General features: G+C 31.0%; 1 protein-coding gene across 3 annotated transcripts in view; it reads left to right on the top strand.

Moving 5' to 3' along the window:
• The window catches only part of COL11A1 (collagen type XI alpha 1 chain), a 213,685-nt gene that overhangs the window by 164,115 nt on the left and 26,933 nt on the right, over nucleotides 1-22,637 (top strand). For all 3 annotated transcript variants that reach the window (XM_063104117.1, XM_063104115.1, XM_063104116.1), the window contains 8 exons: nucleotides 1,846-1,899; nucleotides 3,455-3,508; nucleotides 4,979-5,032; nucleotides 10,785-10,838; nucleotides 11,540-11,647; nucleotides 11,980-12,033; nucleotides 12,688-12,741; nucleotides 13,771-13,824. In XM_063104117.1, coding sequence (XP_062960187.1) covers nucleotides 1,846-1,899; nucleotides 3,455-3,508; nucleotides 4,979-5,032; nucleotides 10,785-10,838; nucleotides 11,540-11,647; nucleotides 11,980-12,033; nucleotides 12,688-12,741; nucleotides 13,771-13,824 — 486 coding nt within the window. The remainder of the gene's footprint in view (nucleotides 1-1,845; nucleotides 1,900-3,454; nucleotides 3,509-4,978; nucleotides 5,033-10,784; nucleotides 10,839-11,539; nucleotides 11,648-11,979; nucleotides 12,034-12,687; nucleotides 12,742-13,770; nucleotides 13,825-22,637) is intronic.

The raw sequence follows: 22,637 nt of genomic DNA, 5'->3' as shown, positions 1-22,637 counted from the left end.
AATTAAGATTTCCTTTTTTAAATGAATATATGGCATATTAAAGAAAAATGTTTACCAGTATGTTCAGTAAGATGCCTTTTTTTCAAACTGAGAGTCATGTGGATTTAGTAAGTCATAAAAACAGTTTATGGGTTATTACCAGCATTAACAAAATGAAATAGAACAGGATAAGATAAATAGAATAAAAATAACAAAGATCATCATCTATACAAAAGGGTGTGAATTGAATCTCATTTTTGAATCTCATTTTTCAGCTACTATGTTCACACATAGAGTGTAATAAATAAAATGTATTTATTACTGTGGGTCATGGTCAAATAATTTTCAGCTACTGGATTGCAGTGCTAAGAAATCAATAATTTCATTAAAGTATCACATTTATTTAGAACTTTCACATTGTTCGTACTTTGTATTTTTTAAATAGATTACGTTCAAAATACTATTGTACAAACATTAAAAATAAACTATATATTGAGTGTATAAAGTGCATATAAGTAATTATAACATTAAAAAACATGAATACAATCCATAGTCCTACAATACTAAAAATAATTACCACTTTTACTATTTCTGTCCAATAATTATCATACCCATGTAATGTAAATATTTTACAGATACATTTATAACATGCATAGACATTTGTTTGTTTCTATTATTTATTTTACACAATACATGTTTAGAACGTTAGTAGTTATCACATATTTAGAATATTACTAAGTATCACATGTTTAGAATATTAGTATCACATTAATAGGTCCATAATATTCCATTAGTTTATACAACAATTTTATTTAGCAATTTTTCTAAGATTAAACATTTGGAATAATAGAATTTTTAGTATTATACCTAGTGCTACAAAAAACATTTTATTGATTGTAGCTTTTCCTGTTGGCTTATTTTCTTAGAATTTGTTCATTCATTATTCATTCAACACACATTTTACAAAAATTTTAGTTTTTATTTGGTCCTCTGATAGTTCCTGGAGATGAAAAATTTACTTACAAGACCACTGACCCAAAGTAACTCATGATTATAAGTATATAAAGAAGTGGCATAATTATGTTTATAAGTACACAACTCAAGTACATACAAGTATTGTGACATGAAATAGGAAATGTAAACAGTTCTGCATGAAAGAATTAGATCAGTAATTGATCAAAAGGAAGTAACGCAATTTTTTCATAAAATTGTAGCCAGTTGAAATTTGAATACACCCTATTCTGTCTATATACTGTAACACAGAATCTCTCCTAAAGCAATTACAGTGCAATTGGATGCAATGGAAATGGAATTGAGAGAATAAAGGAAGTATCATACGAATATAACAGGTTTCATGGCCTTATGAATTTTTAAGATTCAGAAGTGGAATTAACAGATCAAATATTCTGAAGACATTTATAACCCTGGAAATATATTGGAATATTTATTTTCCAAAGAGTTTTGTCAAACTGGTGCCTAATATACTGGAGAGCATATTCTAAAACAATTTGGGCCAAGAGTTTTCCAAAATTTGTATCATGACAGACCTATGTACTATTTGTAAAAGAGAGAGAAAATGGTTAGGTCTTCATAAATTCCCAGATCAAATTATGTATTTAGTTATTGTAACTAAAACCAAACAGTATGCTATAATACAAAGAATAAATTTTATATATAAATGTACAAGTAAGATTTTATCACAAGTGTTCAACAGTCTCTTTATACATATTTTAACATGTTAGTTTCTGAATCTTGGTTTGCATGTACTTATTTCACTTTACATTTAATTTTTGCTTTTGTATTAGAAATTGTCCAAATGTTTCTTTTTAAATACATGAATGACTTTTTTTCCTGTTATTTTCTTAGGGTCTGCCAGGCCCACCTGGTGAAAAAGGTGAAAATGGGGATGTCGGTCCCATGGTAAGTTTGTATTTTCTAGTGCTTGATAGATATTGACACTTCACCTTTCTCCTATTTAACCTCCATTTGTGACCACTGAATATTGATGTTTATCATATTGAATATCTATTTTTCTCTTTCTCACTTTGGAATAAAGTTATATACATGTTTGGCATTCATTGGTTTGTAGGTTGTTATATATTTTTAATTTCTCTCTATATATTATTGAAGTGTGTATAATGAACTGCCACACTTTAATTATTTCTTATTCTTTACCTCTAGCTTTTGACATAGAGCAGGTAAAGAATAGATAATATTCACACAGGATTTATATAATTGACAAATGTTAATACACAATCAAATATAAATTGTTGTACTTTGAAACAAAAGTTTTGATTTAGCAAGGAATTCTGTCTTAATTAGAATGCTATGGCTTATAATTATTTGCATTTGTTGATTCTAGCTTTTTACTCTAAGATCTCAACCCGAAATTTGAAATACATATAGTTGTTTATGAAGCACTGCCTTAGATAAGCAAATAATTAGCAAAGATAATTGAAATTTATAATGGAATGTGAATACGTTTTGTAATTGTTTCTTTCCTTCAACATTGCCCTTTATATTTACTTCCTTCGGAACACATTTTGATATTTTTAAATTCGTATGTGTGTTAGATTTTATTCTTCTTAAGGAGCACACCCATATCTATTATATTCTTTGAAACAATTCTTATCATCATCAAAAAACCTAAATATAAGGAAAACATAATAAACATTGCACATTCAAATAACTGATTAATACTTCCAAGCAGTATCAGGTACATAGAAAACTCCTTTGTAGATATCGTTGCTATGGTTCCCTGAATCACTCATGTATTCTCCTTGACCTTATGATAATAGGTAATAGTAGGGAAGCTTTTCAACCATGGCATTAGAATAAACTGAGACCTTTAAAAAATACTAATGCCCTGGTATTTACAATAGACTATTTTTATCACAATATTGAGGTATGGGGGGTTCTGTCAATCAGTATCTTATAAAAAGTGCCCTAAGGTAAATTTTATGCACAGCCAGGAGAAAGGAGATTTGTTTTAGAAATACAACTAAGTAGTTATTCTTATTTCCAATTCTAGCATGTAGAACATAAGAACTGACATAAAAAAATATACAAATAAACTTAAAACGAAAATACTTTGAGGTAATGAATTCTAAATCTACTCAAATACCATTTCTTGTTCTAAATTTATATTTCCTTTATATTCTAGCATTTTCTAGCATAAGATATTGCTAGTTGTTTATGAATGCATTGTACAGACAGTAGCAATAGACTTTTAGGCCCATTACTAATCAAATTATTTTTCCTGAAGTCCTAATTCCGCCGTAGATATTTGCAAAGGATCATTTGCTAACACAATGCCGCATCCATTAAGAATGACTTATAACCCTGGTATGCTTCACTGACTATGATATTACAGGCTTAAACATTTTTTAGTCTTTTTGTTTTCAATCACACAATGAATCTCTTAGAAATGTATTTGAGTTTGGTCTTTATAAACCTTAATATTCATCTCTTACAGGGTCCACCTGGTCCTCCAGGCCCAAGAGGCCCTCAAGGTCCCAATGGAGCTGATGTAAGAACTTTGAAATATACATTAATTATTTTGGAATTATTTAGGTGTTGGTATTATTTTCTAGCAATTTTCAAGGTACAATGGAAATAACCACAATATTGTTTAATATTAGAAGTGGATGAGAACTTAAGAATCATAAACTCACTCCACTTCATTATACAGGGGAAGAAAAAGGCTTTATAGGGAACAAGTTGCCACAACTATAAAATAGGTACAGAGTTCACATTCAATATATACAAGTATTTTATTGATGGGTGAGAAATACTAATTGTATTATATGAATTATAATAAACCACTTTGTTTAGGTCAATATACTTTGTGCCTTGCATATGATAACTGTTCAATAGATAGTTGCTGAGTCATTTCAAATTTAACCTTTATCTTTGACAATGGCATGAGAAGATGGTTTGTAATTGCCTTTACTGTCCAGGCCTGTACTGCAAATATCCTGTATGTATGCATCTGTCATCAGTGGCTTTTAACTAAAAGCTTTGCATTTTGCATTTTTAGTTCATAAAATATGTTAGAGCAATTATGTTTGTGATAAGTGCACCTCTTACCATGTAAATGTTTCCTCTCAATTGTATAAAGAGGATATTCCCCAGGCCTAAAAGTTGTTTCAATGTGACAGGATTTTGAAATTTAATAAGGTATTTATCTTATTGTTCCCATGAATGGATTTATAGACTTTGGTGATATCTCTTTTTCTTCTTTTTTTTTTTTTGTCATTTTTGTGACCGGCCGCACCGTGCTCAGCCAGTGAGTGCACTGGCCATCCTTATATAGGATCGGAACCCACGGCAGGAGCAGTGCTGCGCTCCCAGCGCCGCACTCTCCCGAGTGCGCCATGGGGTTGGCCCGATATCTCTTTTTCTGATTGCACCTTTTCACGGTCAAGAAGCCTGTGCTTTCTTCTTTCTTCTGGCTTGTCTTTATTGCTCTTCTTTTATGCCTGCTTTTAATTCTGACAGGTCAGACCTGAGTAATATAGACTAGGAGCAGATAAACTAAAATAACCTTTAGGTTTTAATTCCCTTTAAATTATTTAAAGGCTATAAGATGATTTCTAAGGGGTTTGTCTTTTTTTCGTTTTTGATTTTGCATGGATTGTGGGACTCTTAATCAGAGTCACAACTATGACCTACTACAAAACCATTCTCTAAACCCGACCTAGGTATTCCGTGGGTAGAGAAATTGAACTTATATTCTTGGCATCAACTGGCATGATCAGAGGTAGAAAGTCTTCTGTTTCAAAACTGTACTGAATTTGAAAATCAGTGTAATATATTAAATCATTTGCTGTCCAGTAAGTTTGACGATCAATAAAAGACATCATTTTTTCCCATCCTTAAAAGGACTCAGAATACTCTTTCATATATTTTTCTCTCTTTGAGTACAACTAGATATATGTTTCTGAATTTATTTCATTAAAACAATAAGGTTAACTATATTTCTTTTTCTGCACTGTAGGGGCCACAAGGACCCCCAGGATCTATTGGTTCGGTTGGTGGTGTTGGAGAAAAGGTAAGAAACCTAGAGATATACAGTTTAAAACAGCACCAGTTAAGGGCTTTTGATAATATTGGGTAATATTTTAAGTGCTTCTATATTAGTGTTTTTCTAAGCATTTTACATATATAAAAACATGTAAAATTCTCCTGAATTTGCTAGTTATTAAAGGATATCAGTTGTGTACACTTATCTTAATATTAAAAATGATTCTGTTCATTGGCCTCAAGTCCTCTTGATATATTTTATCTTGTACTTTAATTCATTTATTTTAATTAAAGGATATAACCCTTAGAAAAGGAAATGTAATAAGATTAGAATGTCATTTTGATGTTTACTTCTGCTCAACTCTCACAATCTAGTATTTTGATTATAATTAATTCTTTATGATTAGATGATCTGGAAACTATCTTAAAAGTAGTTTATTAATCATTAAATTATAAAATTTAGAAAAAGTTATCTAATTTGTGCTGCATAAACAGTGCAGTTTTTTTGTTTTTATTTTTTTTATTGTCTGCTTTTGTATTTATTATTTTATTTTTTTTTGTTTGTTTGTTTATTGGTTATAATATTTCTGAGATACAAAGCTGATTGTCACCCCTCGTGCCCTAGATGTGAAGGTCAGATCCATATGAGCAGCATGCCCATTACCACAAATTGCAATTGTACCCTGTCTCCTCCACGCAATTATCCCCAACCACCCTCCCCCTCCCCTTTTCCCCCACTCCACTTTGTATCACTAGGTATGTTCTCTCCCTGTACAAGTCCAAGATACCACTGTGGTCTTTCTTTCCTTCTTTCTTTCTCTCTTAGCTCCCACTTATGAGTGAGGACATGTGGTATTTATACTTCTGTACTTGGCTTATTTCACTCAACATAAATTTCTCCAAGCTCATCCATGTTTTTGCAAATGGGAGTATTTCATTCTTTTTTATGACCGAGTAGTATTCCATGGTGTATATATACCACAGTTTCCTTATCCAATCATCCATGGATGGAAATTTAGGTTGGTTCCATCTCTTGGCTATTGTAAACAGAGCTGCAATGAACATGGAAGTGCAGGTATCCCTTCGGCATGATGATTTCCATTCCTCTGGGTATATACCCAGAATTGGGATTGCTGGATCTTATGGAACATCTATCTGTAGTTTGAGAAACCTCCATACTGTTTTCCATAGTGGTTGTACCAATTTAGAGTTGCATCAATAGTGCAGAAGCATTCCCTTCTCTCCACACCCTCACCAGCATTTATTATTCACAGTCTTTTTGATTATAGCTAGTCTAACTGGAGTGAGGTGATATCTCACTGTGGATTTAATTTGTATTTCCCAGATGACTAGTGATATGGAGCATTTTATCATGTACCTGTTGGCCATTTGTATGTCTTCCTTTGAAAAATGTCTATTCAGCTCCTTTGCCCATTTTTTAATTGGGTTATTTGGTTTTTTACTGTGTAATTGCTTGAGTTCCTTGTATATTATGGATATTAATCCATTATCAGATGCATAGTTAGCAAAAATTTTATTCCACTCTATAGGGTGTTATTTCACTCTGTTGATTGTTTCCTTTGCTGTGCAGAAGCTTTTTAGTTTGATATAGTCCCACTTATTTTTTCTTTTGTTGCTTGTGCTTTTGAGCTCATATTCATAAAGTCTGTGCCAAGATCTAGTTCCTCAAATATTTCACTTAATTTTCCCTTAGTAATCTCAACACTTCTATTTAATATAGTACTGGAGGTACTAGCCAGAGCAATCAGGAAAGAGAAAGAAAGAAAGGGCATCCAGATTAGAAAAGATGGAAGGATTAGGGAAGTCAAACTGTCCCTATTTGCAGATGACATAATACTATATATAGAAAAACCTAAAGACTCTATCAAAAAACTCGTAGAGCTGGATAATAATTTCAGTAACGTTGCAGGATACAAAATAAATGCCCCCAAATCAGTTGCATTTATATTCTCCAGTAATGAGCTAACAGAAAGAGAAATAAAGTAAGTCCATTTACAATAGAAATGAAAAAAATAAAATACCTAGGGATCAATTTAACCAAGGGGTGAAAGATCTCTACAATGAGAGCAGCAAACCACTACTGAAAGAAATTAAAGAATACAGAAAAAGATGTAAAGATATTCCATGCTCTTGGATTGGAAGAATTAACATTATGAAAATGTCCATATTACCCAAAGCGATCTACAAATTCAATGCAATCCCCATCAAAATACCAATGACATTCTTCACAGAAATGGAAAAAATAATCTTAATATTCCTATGGAACAATAAAAGATCCCGAATAGCCAAAGCAATCCTGAGCAATAAATAAATAAATAAATAAATAAATAAATAAATAAATAAATAAATAAATAAATAAATAAATAAAGCTGGAGGCATAAAACTATCTGACTTCAAATTATACTACAAAGCTACAGCAACCAAAACAGCATGGTAGTGGCATAAAAATAGACACTCAGATGAGTAGAGCAGAATAGAGAACCCAGAAATCACTCCTTAGGCTTACAGCCATCTGATATTGGACAAAGACAACAAAAACTACATTGGGGAAGACAGCCTTTTCAATAAGTGGTGCTGGGAAAATTGGATATACAAATGCAGAAGAATGAAACTAGATATGCACCTCTCACCACATACTAAAATCAACTCAAAATGGATTAAAGACTTAAGTATAAGGTCTTTTATTTTCTTAAATTTAAATTGTGTGTTGAAACTGTTCAAGTGTTTTGGGGTGGAAATGAACTCATTTTTCATGGATTTCAGCTGTCCTTGGAAGAATAGCATAAGAGAGCACTAGCCTCTGATGATGTCACTGTATTACACAAATGACATCAAACTTACACCGTTTCCTCTTCTCTTTGCATCATCTTTTTGGCTCTATTGCTGACTATGTACTTATAAGAACTAATCTCTAGTTTTAGTTTTGTCTGCATAGCAAATTTCCAAACCTTTTACTAGCTTTTTAAGCTTATCTTACTTCTTTCCTTAAGATTTTGAATGCTGAGGGAATGGTTTTAAGTACTTCAGTTGCTTCTTGTATGTTCTTTTTCCTCTGTGTTACTCTTGAAGATAGCTGTGGATAACCCATGTTTGGAGTTTTGGGAAACTCCCTTCTACATTGTTTCCATTTAGCTCAAAGCCTACATAGTAATACTTTGCCATCTTTAACTCCTAAGAGAAAGATTCAGTCCATCAGATTGGTGATTTGACTTTACATTTAAAATATACCTGATTAGAAATTTGTTACACTAAAAATCATAGTTTTAATTTTGCTCTTTTTTTGTTTGTTTGTTTGATTTCTATGTAACAGAGAAGTGGGTTGAATTAAAACTCTAATCTTATTATTTTTTTTATTAGAATCTGGAGTAATATAATTTGCTCCAGAGTACAGATTTCTGATGTCAGAGTACAGAATTCTGACATCACCTTTGATTCTGGCTTCTGAATGCATCTTTATTTCTATTTTGGAAAGTTTATTCTTAGTCATTAGCAATGAAAAAAAGCTAATATTTTTTAGTCATGGTGCACTTTGTTAAGTTCTTCATGTAGTGTATGTGTGCTGTAGGTGGCTTTTGTACTTCAATAACTTCCTTAAAACAAGGAAATATATCAGGATATTTCTGTAAGATGTAATGTATATTGCATAAATTTGGGCATATTGTCATTCATTGTTCCTTCTGAAGGGACTTTATGTGAACAAGTTTCTTATAGAATGAGGTAAAATGGTTACAGAGTAAATAATGATAACTTCATAATATTGCAACTCCTTCATATACTAGTGCTCTTTCATGTAATTTATATCAATGATTATTCTTTAGAAAGAATATTATGTAGCCTTGTTGATAATAGAAATATAGATTTAATTTATATATGAGCAGTCTTGTGGCATTGTTTTAGTTATTTGTAATTTTGTTCCATTCCCTTTCAGAAGATTTGAAATGAAACACTTTTAGATAATATTATTTTCATCTTAAGTAACAGCTATTTATATGGTGTACACTTTAATATATCAAAAAGTAATCTTCACATGTATTTTTGAACAAATGAATATTTATGTATTGTTCTTGAAATGAAGAGACGGTAGTAAATAGCTCATCCTTAAATTTTTGGCAATTATTTAAACCCATCTCTTCACCACTTATCGTTTCCATTATTTAAAAAAAAAAGATAGAAATAATATTTTCAGATTCTCCAGAAGCTTAACTTTAGAATTGACAAGGAAGGAAAGGGAACAAAAAAACATACAGAGGATGACTAAAAAAATTGTACCTATTTCTCTTCTAGTTCTAACTCTTTCTGTGATATTACTGTGGGTTAATGTAGCACATAAGGAAACATTTTGTGCATGTTCAATAGGTTTCCTGTATTTCTAAATAAATAATATATATTTTATATATTAAGTATTTAATAGGGGCATTCTACAACTAATTTGATTAGTAAACTACTTGTTATATTGAAATATGTTTCTTGTCATATTTCAAAGATATGAATAAAAGCTCATGAAAATATTACTTATGTATCATTTCATCATACTGTGACAGCTGAATACTTTTTATCTTTATAAATAATGTAAATGCAATATTTTCCTTTAAGGTTTAAACAGAACACTGGAAATATTTGCTATTTATCTTGAGAGAGAAAATAATTTATACACAATAATATTACCAGTAAATTCCTGGAGAATACTTGATGTCTTCCACAATTATGTAGATAATTTAAGAAATTAAGATGTTTATATTCTTAAAGAGTAAGAAACTATGTACACAAAATAATCCTTGGAATTATGTTTATATTTAATATGATACATTTGAAATCAATTTAAGAGCAATAGGTTTGTACCAGGAATATTAGAAATATACCAGAGTTAAAAATTGAAGAAAATGCAGGCCTCAGTTTTTTTTTTCAATTTACAAGGATGATATCCACATCAGGATTGCAAAGAGCAGTGATTTCAGTTGCTAGTAGCACTGATTTTGAGTGGAAACACAGAACATGGATGTACTGTATTACTTCACTTAAATTATTCCTTGAATAAGATGTTATAGCTTTATTCATTTCTAAGTGTGAGGCATTAGCAAGAGTCTTTCATAGCTACAGCCTACTAGTCTAAGAGATTTATTGGTTAGTCTGCTGAGCTAGGAAACAGCCATCTATATCTAAACAGGGGATCATAAAGACTATCAAATTTATCACATGTAAGAGTATATATTCAAATAGGGCAGTTTTAATTAGTATATAGGTACCTTTGTATATCTCATAATTATAGTCTGTTCTTTACGTTCTTAAGATCTCTACCAAACATATTCCATGAGGATATCAACATACTCCCAAATTATTTGTTGCTTTGTTATAAAGATAAGTGAATTCATATTTTAGTAAAAACAATTTGAAAGTGTTTAATAAATAAACTTGACTGTAGTATAAATATTCATGCAGTACAAATACATAATTTCTTATGAAAAATGCAGATGTCTGCTATGATGGTTTGGTGGTAACCTGGGTTAATACACTGGCTATTGACTAATGGGTGAGAATTTAGCATCAAGCCTGTCTGGTTCTGTCTCCTCACCTGTGAAATAGAAGTATTAAAGTGAGTAATACAGAAAGTTTCTTCCTCTTATTAAAGTTTTTCAGTACCTTTTAAACACTGTAATAATTTAGAGGCTAATCTAAAATGGTATGGTCATAATTGAAGGCAGTTTTACAAATGTAAAACATCATTTCTGTATTCTAATACTCATTTGGTCTTTTCTGTACAGGGTGAACCTGGAGAAGCAGGAAACCCAGGGCCCCCTGGAGAGGCAGGCTCGGGTGTAAGTGATGTCTTATTGTCAGTGTGGGGTGTTTTGTGTTCAAGAATTTCTTTTACAGCATGTTAAACATGTAACTTAGCTCCTAGCTGTGATTCTGTTTTTCACTTTCCCTTTCCAAACCATTATGAATAATCACAAATATAGAGCCTTATTGTTTAATAACTTTGCATATGCTCTGTATATTTTGATTCACATACCAAATGAAAAAAAAATTGTATTTGCATAATCAAAAACATTAAAATACAAGGGTACTTCAGAAAGTTTGAGGAAAAATAGAATTAAAAGATAATACAAATCTTTCCATGAACTTTTTGAAGTATCCTCATGTAAGCTGTTTACTGTATACATTCTCTTTGACAGACTTTCCATAATGGAAACAAACAGCACACCCTGCTCTCTCAAATAAACATTTATGAATGGTATTAGGATTGTATTATTCTAACATAGGTTAGTTTAAACTAGGAGTGAATTTGCTCCCAGAAAACATTTGGCAATATGTGGAGAAATTTTTTGTTGTCAAACTTGGAGGGCTAATAGCTGCTGGCACATAGTTAGAAAAGGCCAGGAATACTGTTCGACTACTTATAAATCGCAGGATAGCCCCCCACCAAAGCAAAGAATTGTCTGGCCCAAAGTATGGAGGTTAAGGAACACTGACTTAAAATTTGTAACGTAACTGTTCATTGTCTTCCATTGTGTAGGGTCCCAAAGGAGAAAGAGGAGAGAAAGGAGAAGCTGGTCCACCCGGTGCTGCTGGACCTCCTGGTGCTAAGGGGCCACCAGGGGATGATGGCCCTAAGGGCAACCCGGTAAGTGAGTTTGTTCCCCTTTAATGTGCCATTTATGCCAAATACACTTTGGAGCTTTTCATAGAAATATTAGAAATCATGAGATTCTGGCCCACAGTTGGTAAGGCAGACTTTTCATCATTTCATGTATTCATAAGCCTTCTCAATTAATTTAATTTTTTAGAACTTCCCTACCAGGAGATGAGAAATGTTCTCTTGAATTCTTAAATTCACTGTTTTGAATTCATAAATTCAAGGTTTTGCCTTGAGTTTAACTTCTTAAACTTCAGATTATTATAAATTTCTGAAAATTTATTTTTTATTTATTTTTTCCTTTACAAACATCATTCTAGGGTCCTGTTGGTTTTCCTGGAGATCCTGGTCCTCCTGGGGAACCTGGCCCTGCAGTAAGTATCATGGAAAAATAAAGGAATGATTTTGGAGAGGATAGTCCCAATGTCTGTATTCTTAATAATTACAGAAAATTCTTAATTACTTAAGTAGACTATGAAAAGCAGAAAGAAAAAGAAAATATAAACAGTAATTGCAATTATAAGAAAATCTGTATCAGTGGAGACTGTTAGACTCATACTGCATTATTATGTTCTTCATTTGGATTAGTATTCCAGACTTTGTTAGATTGTACAAACAAATTATCTGGGTAGCAGCATTACTATTAGTTCAAAATTACGTGGTCATTTCTTTTCTCTCAGTCTCTTCTGTAATGCAAATCCTATTTTGAGCTGCACCATATATTTGTACATGGTGAAAGGATATACTATCTTTGTACATTAATTGCATCTTCTTTCTTTCCTTATATCAAGAGAAAACTGCATTTTAAATTCGATATAGTAGCAATTTCACAAATCTTCATGGAGATAGTGATTGGCCCCACACTCCTTTATTAAAAAAATTAAAAGAATATAGTAATTTTATTTGTCTAACTGATAATGATTATCTCCAGAACACTCTAATAGTCTATTATATCTTTTTCTCTGATAAAAATGAATTAATAATGAGATACTCATGCATCTGAGTTCATTTTCTATTGCCCTTTATAGGGTCAAGATGGTGTTGGTGGTGACAAAGGTGAAGATGGAGACCCTGGGCAACCGGTAAGTAATGACACCATTTTTTAAAAAAATCATTACGTAGTCTCAAGGCATTTAAAATAAATAATCAGATACGATCAGCCTTGAAAAAGCACAGCTCTTATGTATACATTTTTCTAAAACAATTATCAGAAATATCTCAATTCCAGTTTAAAGTCAATCTTACATGGCATGGTTCTTATTTGATGTGAATTAAGAAATATAAGCAAAGTTTTCATAATAAAAATGTATTCATATCAGACTAATTATTTTGTTGTACTATGTCCAATTCAATCATCTATCCATTTTTGTTCAATAAAAAAAAATTAAAAAATAAATAAGACTGAAAGGAAGAAAGCCAAGTTATTAGCCTATCATTAGCATAAATTATTTCAATTTTAAACGTAAAGTCAGTATGGGCCTTCCCCCCACCCAATTTAGGATTGACACACAAGTGTGCTTTGGCGACGTGGTAATTTAGGGAGGAGGAAGGGAGGCACTAACTTAAGTAGGAGCCAAAAACAACTGCACCCAAACACAATTTTGTCTCTAGAGCCACCCCCAGTGGATATTTACAGTCAAATTTAGGCTTATACTGTGAAGATAAGGCATGTGCATCATCTCCCAGCATGTGGTATACACCTTGGCAGAAAAACACTAGTGTTGTACAAGAAAAAATTTAGAGGTAATAGTATTATGGTTTCACAAATTTATGTGATAGTAGAATTATTAACCTTATGATTCTATTAATTAGCATGTCTGTTGGATGCTTACCATATATAAATCAGTACTTTTTAAAAGAACACAGTTTTACATACAAGAAATTTGATTCACTCTCTTTTAGCTATGAAGAGTTTTACCATATAAATTTACCAGCTGTAACTGTAGGTAAGTAGAGGAAGTGTAGGTATCTGAAGCAGGATTGAGATTTTACAGGAAAGACAGATGTGTGGAAACGACAAAAGAAGGTTGGCTTCAGTTCAGATTTTGAAAAAATATGGAGGTCATAAAACAATATCCAATTCCTTAAAAAGTATTTTTTACATTTCATAGGGTCCTCCTGGTCCATCTGGTGAGGCTGGCCCACCAGGTCCTCCTGGAAAAAGAGTAAGTTTCTTTAATTCTTTATTTGAAACATACACTCATTATTTACCATGTGTATAAAATTATATAATGTCATAAAGATGCTAAAAAATTTAAGTACTAGAGAATAATTTCATATGTGTGTTAAAATATTTACTAAAATAGAGCACATTTTAACCATTTCACTGTCACAATGAAAATGAAAAAAAAAAACAAAAAACAGCTCCTATTTATGAAGTTTTCCACTTTTCTATGCTTCGATTTCCCCTCTGTAAAAATGTAATAGACTGTTATAAAAGACTCCAGTGGTACTCGCAACTTCAGATCTCTGTGTAACACATGGGGACAAGATGTCAAAAGTCCAGTGCTAGCTTAAAACATTGTAAAAACATCTGAATGCAATATCAATAGAATGAGCTCAAGACTCAGTACATAATGTTAAATTGCTTTACATTGTCAAGCTTCTCTGACTTGGAGACAAGACTTTAATGAAGGGCTATAGCAAAATATAAATAAGTAGGTATTGTTCAAAATATTGGCTACAGGAAACCCTAGGAGATTTACTTTACTGTCCTTTTATGACTGTTGTACTATTTTCATAATAGCATAATCTCTGTAATCTCTACAGCACCTCTATAGTGTTCTCCTGCATCTCCTTTAGTCTATTTTTCAACTTATCCATGAAAAAAAGTATGTGGTAATCATCAAAATACATTTCTTAGGCTGATTCTTTCTTTGACTATCCAAAGTCACAGAGCAACTGGGGACACTGCTATTTTCTAACGGTAACTTTATTTTTGGGAGATTTTTCACACTAAGTATCCTCCTATTGTATATTGAATGTTAATGGGTTTTACTTTTTTCTCTCAGCAATACAAATTTGTTACTATTTACAAGCAAACATTTCTCTTTGCCAGAATGAATTTAATTTATAATAAATATTTTTTTCTGAATACAATTTACTCTTCATTGGCCACGCACCTTTTTATTTTACCTCTTATTATTATTTCTGTGCTTACAACCCCAAAGCACAGTCTTAGAAGAAATAAATTTATTCCAAAACAACCATTGAGCTATTATTCTCAGAAAGGAATTACAAAGTGTAACATTATTTTTGAGATCTATTGCCTTTTTCTGCTTGTAGTGTGACTACCCCTAAAACTATCAAATGAGTAGGTATGTTTTCTATTATTTATGACCTTTTGGAAGAATAATTATATGAAAAGTCTTGAGAATGGGTTGAAATCCTTCTTGAGAAAACGTGAAATTGTTTTTTTCTTTCTCCCATCTTCCAATGATAGGACGATCTATAAAGTGGTGGTTATAGAACAATGAAGTCGTACTACCTGGCTTTTAACGCAGCTCTACTACTTATTACTTGTATCACTTTGGGCAACTTACTTATCCCTTCTGTTTCTCAGTGTGCCTACTGCCTAGAATTGTGCCAAACAAAAGATAACTCATATAATACTGTGATTATGATAAATGCTTACATAATAATTTTTAGTGTGGATTAGCTCTTCATTTTGAAATAGTTGTTAAATATTGAGCACAAGGATCGTGATCATACAAATATAAATTATGGTACTTTTGATAAAGAGAGAATTAAACCTTCCTTCAAATTGTGGTAGGTACTTGAAAAGGACAGACGAACAAAATCTATTTTGAATATTTTATTACATATAGGCAGCTTCTCAGCTCATTTCATTACTCAAGGCAAACTCTCAGCAAGTGCTATACAGTTTAGTATCATTTTAAAATATGTCACAAAAATACCTCATTTACAATTTTTTATGAATTTAATTAATTACCATTTGATATTTGGGATGAATTTTCTTAATGTGACAGAGTTTTAAAATGAATTAGTTTCTTTAGCCATACAGTGGTAGGAACAGTGAATTATTCATTTTGAAAACAATTGAATACTATTGAATTTTTTTTAAAAGTAAATGAATAAAAACAATTTACATGAGAATATTAATAAATTTTAAAAATTAAAAAAATAAATAAATTTCATATCTGTGAACCAGTATATCACATATCCTTTTGCATTAATAATTTGAACCAAAATTTATATCTGTATTTATATATGTATAACATAACCATAATATAGAAAAAATATCATATTTTAAGACTATTAGGGTATTATGTAACAGTATTTTTGATTAATAGTTAATGTTGACAATATTGATAGTATAATAAAATTTCAAAATTTTTCTATCCATATTTATTAATTTTTAAATCTTGCTAATGTAACAAACTTTTCATTTTTATTATAAGGGATTTTTTTAAGTATTTGTGTTTAATACTTTGGAGGGGGTAATTATAAACAATTATAATTTGAATGAATAACTCACATTTCTAGAAAGACTTCCATCCAATCCTAGAATTGAGAAAATGTCATAGAAAAGTCAGCACATAGAGATGTAAATTATACCTTTATTCTACAATGCAGAGGCAGTGTTGTGTAGTGGAAAGCCCAAGTTTTTGCATTCATATTCATTCACACCTGAGTTGCATCTTAGTATTGACTACTTAATTGGGATGTAATTTAAGAATATTAGTTAATCTTTGATTCTTAATTCCTTTCTCTTTATAATGAGAATAAGGATGTATTTTTATACATTAAGATAATTAGTTATAATAAAATACAGTATATTAATAGTATATCAATGATTATATAGTGTATACTCAAAAAATGTATTTGTTGTTTTAAGAACATGAAGCATGACCAATGACTTTTTTCATCCAAAATTAAAGATTACATTCTATTGTTAAAATGGTAAATTGCAAGCAATTGGTAAATGTCGTCTTTAGACTTAAATATCAGATATAATTAGAAAAGAGAAAAATCACGTCACTCCCTCTCTGGCAAGTATTTCTGCCTAAACAACCTGATTAACTCTTCCTATTAAAAAGAATAAAAAATCTTGAATAAATAAAAATGTGTAAGTGCGTCAATGAGATGGATAGAAAATAAGGGATTAAGATAATGCATTTGCAAAGTTATAACTGAATTTTTATATAGAAATATAGGTAATGGTTTCATTGAAGAAAACCTCAGAAGAGACCCAAGGGTATATATAAAAACCTCGTTAGTGACCAATAGGATATTGCACATCAATGGAAAAATGGATAGATTATTGAATAAATTGTGCTGGAAGAGTTGGTTTTCTATATGGAAAAAAATAAAATAGACCTTACCTATCTCCTTTCACAAACTCAATTTCAGTTGACTTACAATCATAAATGCGAAAGATAAACTTTGGAATTTTTTAGCAAAAATTATTGGAGAATTAATTTTTGACCTCCAGTAACAAATTCTGGTAACATAGTTGTGACCAGAAAGGAAAAGATTGATGTAGCAAATATACTACAATTAAAATTTTCTGTTTATCGAAAAATGCTGAAAAGACATTGAAAAGAAAAAGGTACAATTAGAAGAAAATATTTCTAACAGAGAGAAAACTTGCTAAGTGTAATTTTCCAAAATATCTAAGTATTTTTTACAAATTAAGAAGACAGAAAAATCCAATAAAAAATCTGCAAAAGGTATGAAAATATATTTGACACAAATGATCCACAAATACATGAAAGATGTTTGTGGAAATCAGGAAAATATTTTCTAAAAATCACATGAGATACCATCTCATATCCAACAATTGGCAAAAATTTGCTATGACAAAATGAGTATTGGAAAGGATGTTTCCAAACAACAATTTGGATGATCATACTCAGTTATTGTGAGTTAATTGGTACAATGGATTTAGGGAAATAGTTACATAGTAGCCATTTCTAAGCACATATCCTAGATGGTATCTTGCACATATTCACCAAGTGACACGTGTAAGAATTCTCATATCATTCTTGTTCATAGTAACAACTGTAGAAAAGACAGATTGCATTGAGGTATATTCATAAACTAAAATAATTTTATATGGCAATGAAAATGAATGCATTACATACACATGAATCAACATAGATGAATCTCAAAAACCTAATATTAAGCAGAATATATGTGTGTGTGTATGTATAGATAGTGTGAATATATACATATAATGTTGAACTGGAAAAGACATATTAGATGATTTCATTTATATAATATGCAAAAAAATATTAAAACATGCTTAGCATTCACACACAAGTGATTAAAATGATAAAGAAAGGTAAGGCAATGATAAACAAAAATTTAGGATGGTTCTTACTTGTGTGGGAAAAAGTGGACTGCAATATTTACAAGTGTCATGTAGGAAGTTTCTAAGTCACAGGTTTGTGCTATATTTTGTAATATATTTATATGTTGAGAACCTAAGATAATAAAATATTTATCTAAGTTATTTCCTGCATTACATATACATATTTTTAAAATTATTTTATTTATTTATTTTTTTTGTCCGTTGGCCAGCTGATACAGGGATCCAAACCCTTGACCTTGGTGTAACAACATCTTGCTCTAACCCATGAGCTAACTTGCCAGCCCTTATATATGTCTATTTAATATTAATAGAAAGTACTTTAGTGCAATTCTGTCTTTTTTATTTTTGATGAATCATTTTAAAATAATCTCATCAAAAATTTTAGGTAGGTTCTATCCTCTCATTTTAAGTAACAATTTATACAAACATGATGGGCTGTTTTTAATCCATTCTAGTCACTTTGTAAACCAAATTAGAAGGCTTTGTATTCATGAATTATTAATGACATAAGAACTATGATGAGTATCCATTGCTTGCAAAGCTATTCACATCCATTTCGAGATAGCAGAAAAATCAATCTTAAGTCAGCACAATTGAGCAAAAATATGCAGGTTTTTCTCTTTTAAACCATTACATTGTTATCAAATCAAAGCTATTTAGCAGTGTGTTAAATTGATTCCTATATTAGGTTAGGATAAACTGACATGCTTAATTAGCTTTATCTGTTTTACACAATAATCTGTTTTCTTCAGCAGTGTAAAATATATTTTAAGATGTGAGAAATTACTCTGTCAGAAATCTTATTACTAAAACTATAATTAATGCTTGCACGGTTTTAAATTACAGCCAACCAAACTAGTTAGTTTAATCAAGAGCTCTACCTTAGCCTAAGCAAATAGGTGGTTTAACTAAAAAAAAAAAAAAAAAAAAATTGAAATACAAATTATTGACTAAGGCCTTTTACAACTGTAAACTGACAATTTTCATATATTAATGTCAGCACAAAGTAGTCCAGAATGCTTTTGCATTAGAATCAGATGGAACTGGTCTCAAATCCTTGTTTTCCAACCTAAAAATGTGACTTGTGCCACATTAATTTCTTTGATTCTCAGTTTTCCAATTTATAAAGTGGGCATAATAACTAATTTTCAGTGCTGAAGTGAGTGAAGACTAAATTAATGAAATGCATATATGAAGCACCAAGCCTAAGGCCTGGAGTTATGAGCAGCTCAAAGATTGGATGCTATTAATAAGCATTGATTAAGGGCTTTAAATTATGGGATTATTTATAAATTTAATACACATGTTATTAAGTATAATATATATGTAACAGAAAAAATAAAATATTCTCTTCTAATTTTCCAGTTGTATAAGTGAAAGGAAAGTTTATTAGTGATAAATTCATAGTAACTTTATAGTAGACTTAGTTTTGTTCATTGTTGAATTTTGCTTTGTCATTGTAGTTTTATAGTGATCAGTACTGAACTAACTGGGTGATGATGCACATAAAAAGTCTACAAATATTGATTAACTGCATTTAAAAAGTATAGTACATTGTGATTCTATTACAATATATACTTATTTATATTTATTTATTCCTTGGTTGAAATTCAGGCAACACTTATGGTAAAGGAATTTCCTGTGAGAACTATTGCCAAAAAAGGGAGTGTTTAAATTCAAGACAACTACATATAATTTTTAATAAAATGAATTTGCCAAACAACAGAGATTTAGGACCAGTTTGATGAATAATAACGTGATTAACTTAGAGTCTGATGAATAGTAAAGTGATTAACTTAGAGTTAATGGAGAAGAAGCTATTTGGAAACTTTAAAAGTACTGTACATATGTGAGATCACTGTGTTTATGCACTGTACATATGTGAGGTCACTTTTTTTATAAAATGGGAAGACACAAAGCATCTAATCCTATAGAGGTACAGTGCTGAGTGAATTCTACGAATTGAAACTGAATTGAGGACTCTGTCTCCATAAACTATTGTGTTTAGTCAACAGGCAGCAATGTCTCATGCAGTAGTCAATTTAATATCACCTTTGTGAAAATAGCAAGAGCATATTCTTATGTAATAATTGTAATATCCCATCAAAAGGCTTATGATATGGTTGAATGAGAATTGCCTTAAAATCTACTGCCTTTTAGTCCATTTAGAACATATAGTCTTAAGTTAGCTTTGTATTTATTTTGTGGAGATTGACATTTTTTTCTACCCTTAGTTTCCCAATTGTAAGCAACAGAAAAACAGAACAATAACAATTTTCCTATAACATGGAATAGCAGAAGTAGCAATGACTGGAATAATGTGTTCAAAACTATTAACAATGTTTTCTGTGAGTGAATCTTACAAGTGAATGATAATAAAACTTCCTAATAGAATATTGATCAGAATGTCGTGAGTGGCAGTGATACTGAGAAACAACATTCTAATGGTTATTGAACAAGTAAGAAAATTAAGTTATCTTTTGTAGTACATGCGCCTTCTGTCATGCATTTGTAATACTTGAGAATAAATGTATATTTCCTTGAAGCATTAGAAGATTGTACAGCTTGCATCAATAACCATGGAATTTCAATACTCGAGTTATCATTATAGCTAGCTCCATGACCTTTAATTGAAAACAAAGTACATTACAACCTAAAAATGTACATATTAAATGGAATTTTTAAGAGTCCAGCCCATATTGCTAAAGGACAGTTCACAGTAAAAAGTTTTTAAAATAACATATTATTAATTAGTTACAAAGACAGAGGAAGTTTAAACTTACTATACACACAGACATACACAAATACACACACACATACAAGGACACCTCAAAAAATTCATGGAAAAATAGAAAGGAAAGATAATACAAATCTTTTCATAAACTTTTTGAAGTACCCTCATATGTCATATATATTATATAGTGTATATATGCATACCATATATATGTGCATACCATGTATATGTATGTGTATATATACACAAACATATATAGTTTTAGATATTATGTATATGTACTATTAACTCAAATTTCCAATTGAGACATTTGCTTTTACAAAGGCCCTTGAAAAACTCCTATATTATATAAATGTATAGGACATTCTCATAATAAAATAGAATATAAATCCACTTAAAATTTCTGTTTGGGAGAAAACTATGCCTCCCACCGTCATTATGCAAACAAGGTCTGCATTTAAATAAGAAACCACTGCAGATTACACTTCCCTCTTGAAGATTCATAGTTCAAGAAGGATATTAAAGATTCTGAAAAATTCTAAATTAATTTCACTTTATTTTTAAAATGTTCTAACTACTACTGTTTTTAATACTGTTTGAGAAAACTATTCTAATTTTTTTTTATGTGGAAAATGCAAGTACTTGTTCATATAATATGTTTGAAAATGTTTACCCAAATATCTTATTTCATACTAAATTTGACATAGTTTACTTTGCTAATTTAAAAAAGAAGGATTCTCCCCGCAACCAGAGTCCCTGCATTTTTCTGATTTCCCTCTTTCCTTCTCAACGCTCAAGTCACCATACAATCATGTACCTTAATATTCTGCCTCTGTACACCACACATATGCGCAGACTCTTTGCTAGTAGCCTGGCTGAACTACAAGCATTTCTCTGAAGAGTGTCATGGACTGTCCATCCTTATGCCTTTATGCGTGCATGTGAATGGTCATAAGGAAACATCACTCCCTCATCCACCCATATACTTCACCTTCCTACACTGTGATCTTCAGATCAGAGATTAGTTTTTAGAAAAGACTTCCCTACTGCCAAACAGGATCAGTATACCTATTTTGTACACCTGCCTCATCTTCGTATGTTTTATGATATACTGTATTTTTTAATTTTCATGACTGTCTTTGTAACTAAATTTCACAAACTCCTTAGGGTTTCTGTTTTGGGGTTTTTTATTTGTATTCTCCATACATGGCTCATTTCTGGAACATAGTGTTTAAACCATGGAAGAATGCTCAAATTATAGAATAATATTGTAAAACATGAATAGTGGAAAGAGGATTGTATTAGATATTTTATTTGAATTATATTTCTCATGGGTAGGAAGATCTGTTCTAACTGTGACTACTGGTGGAGAATTAACTGGGGCCTGTTTTATTGTGTCAAGTTTTTATGAGGCATTTTCCAATCAGAACACTCATTACTTTATAAAAGTACAGCAACTTGCTCACTAGATCAGGTCCTTGCCCCTCTGTTTATGCAAACATATGAGAAATAAATGACTCAGTCAAGAATTTGTCCATAGTCATTGCCTTGGTATGTTTTGTGCTGCTGTAAAAGAATTCCACAGACTGGGTAATTTATAATGAACAGAAATTTATTGGCTCACAGTGCTAGAGGCTGGAAAGTCCAAAACTGAGGGGTCAGCATCTGGTTTTGTGCTATATCATCCGTAGTAGAAAGGCAAAGAAAGGAAGAGAGAAAGCATGTTTGTAAGCCAGCTCTTTTATAATTTATATTAATCCATTCATGAAGGCGGAGTCCTCTTGACTGAAACACATTCCATTAGCCTCCACCTCCCAACACTGTTGCATTGGAGATTAAGTTTTCAACGCATGCTTTTGAGGAGATGGCATTTAAACCACAGTAGGCGTTGAGTTTTTTTGCAAAGG

This window comes from Cynocephalus volans, chromosome 8 (genome assembly GCF_027409185.1).
Source record: "Cynocephalus volans isolate mCynVol1 chromosome 8, mCynVol1.pri, whole genome shotgun sequence".
Taxonomy (NCBI): Eukaryota; Metazoa; Chordata; class Mammalia; order Dermoptera; family Cynocephalidae; genus Cynocephalus; species Cynocephalus volans.
Note: the sequence above shows the minus strand (reverse complement) of the source record. Positions and strands in the feature narration are given on the sequence as shown.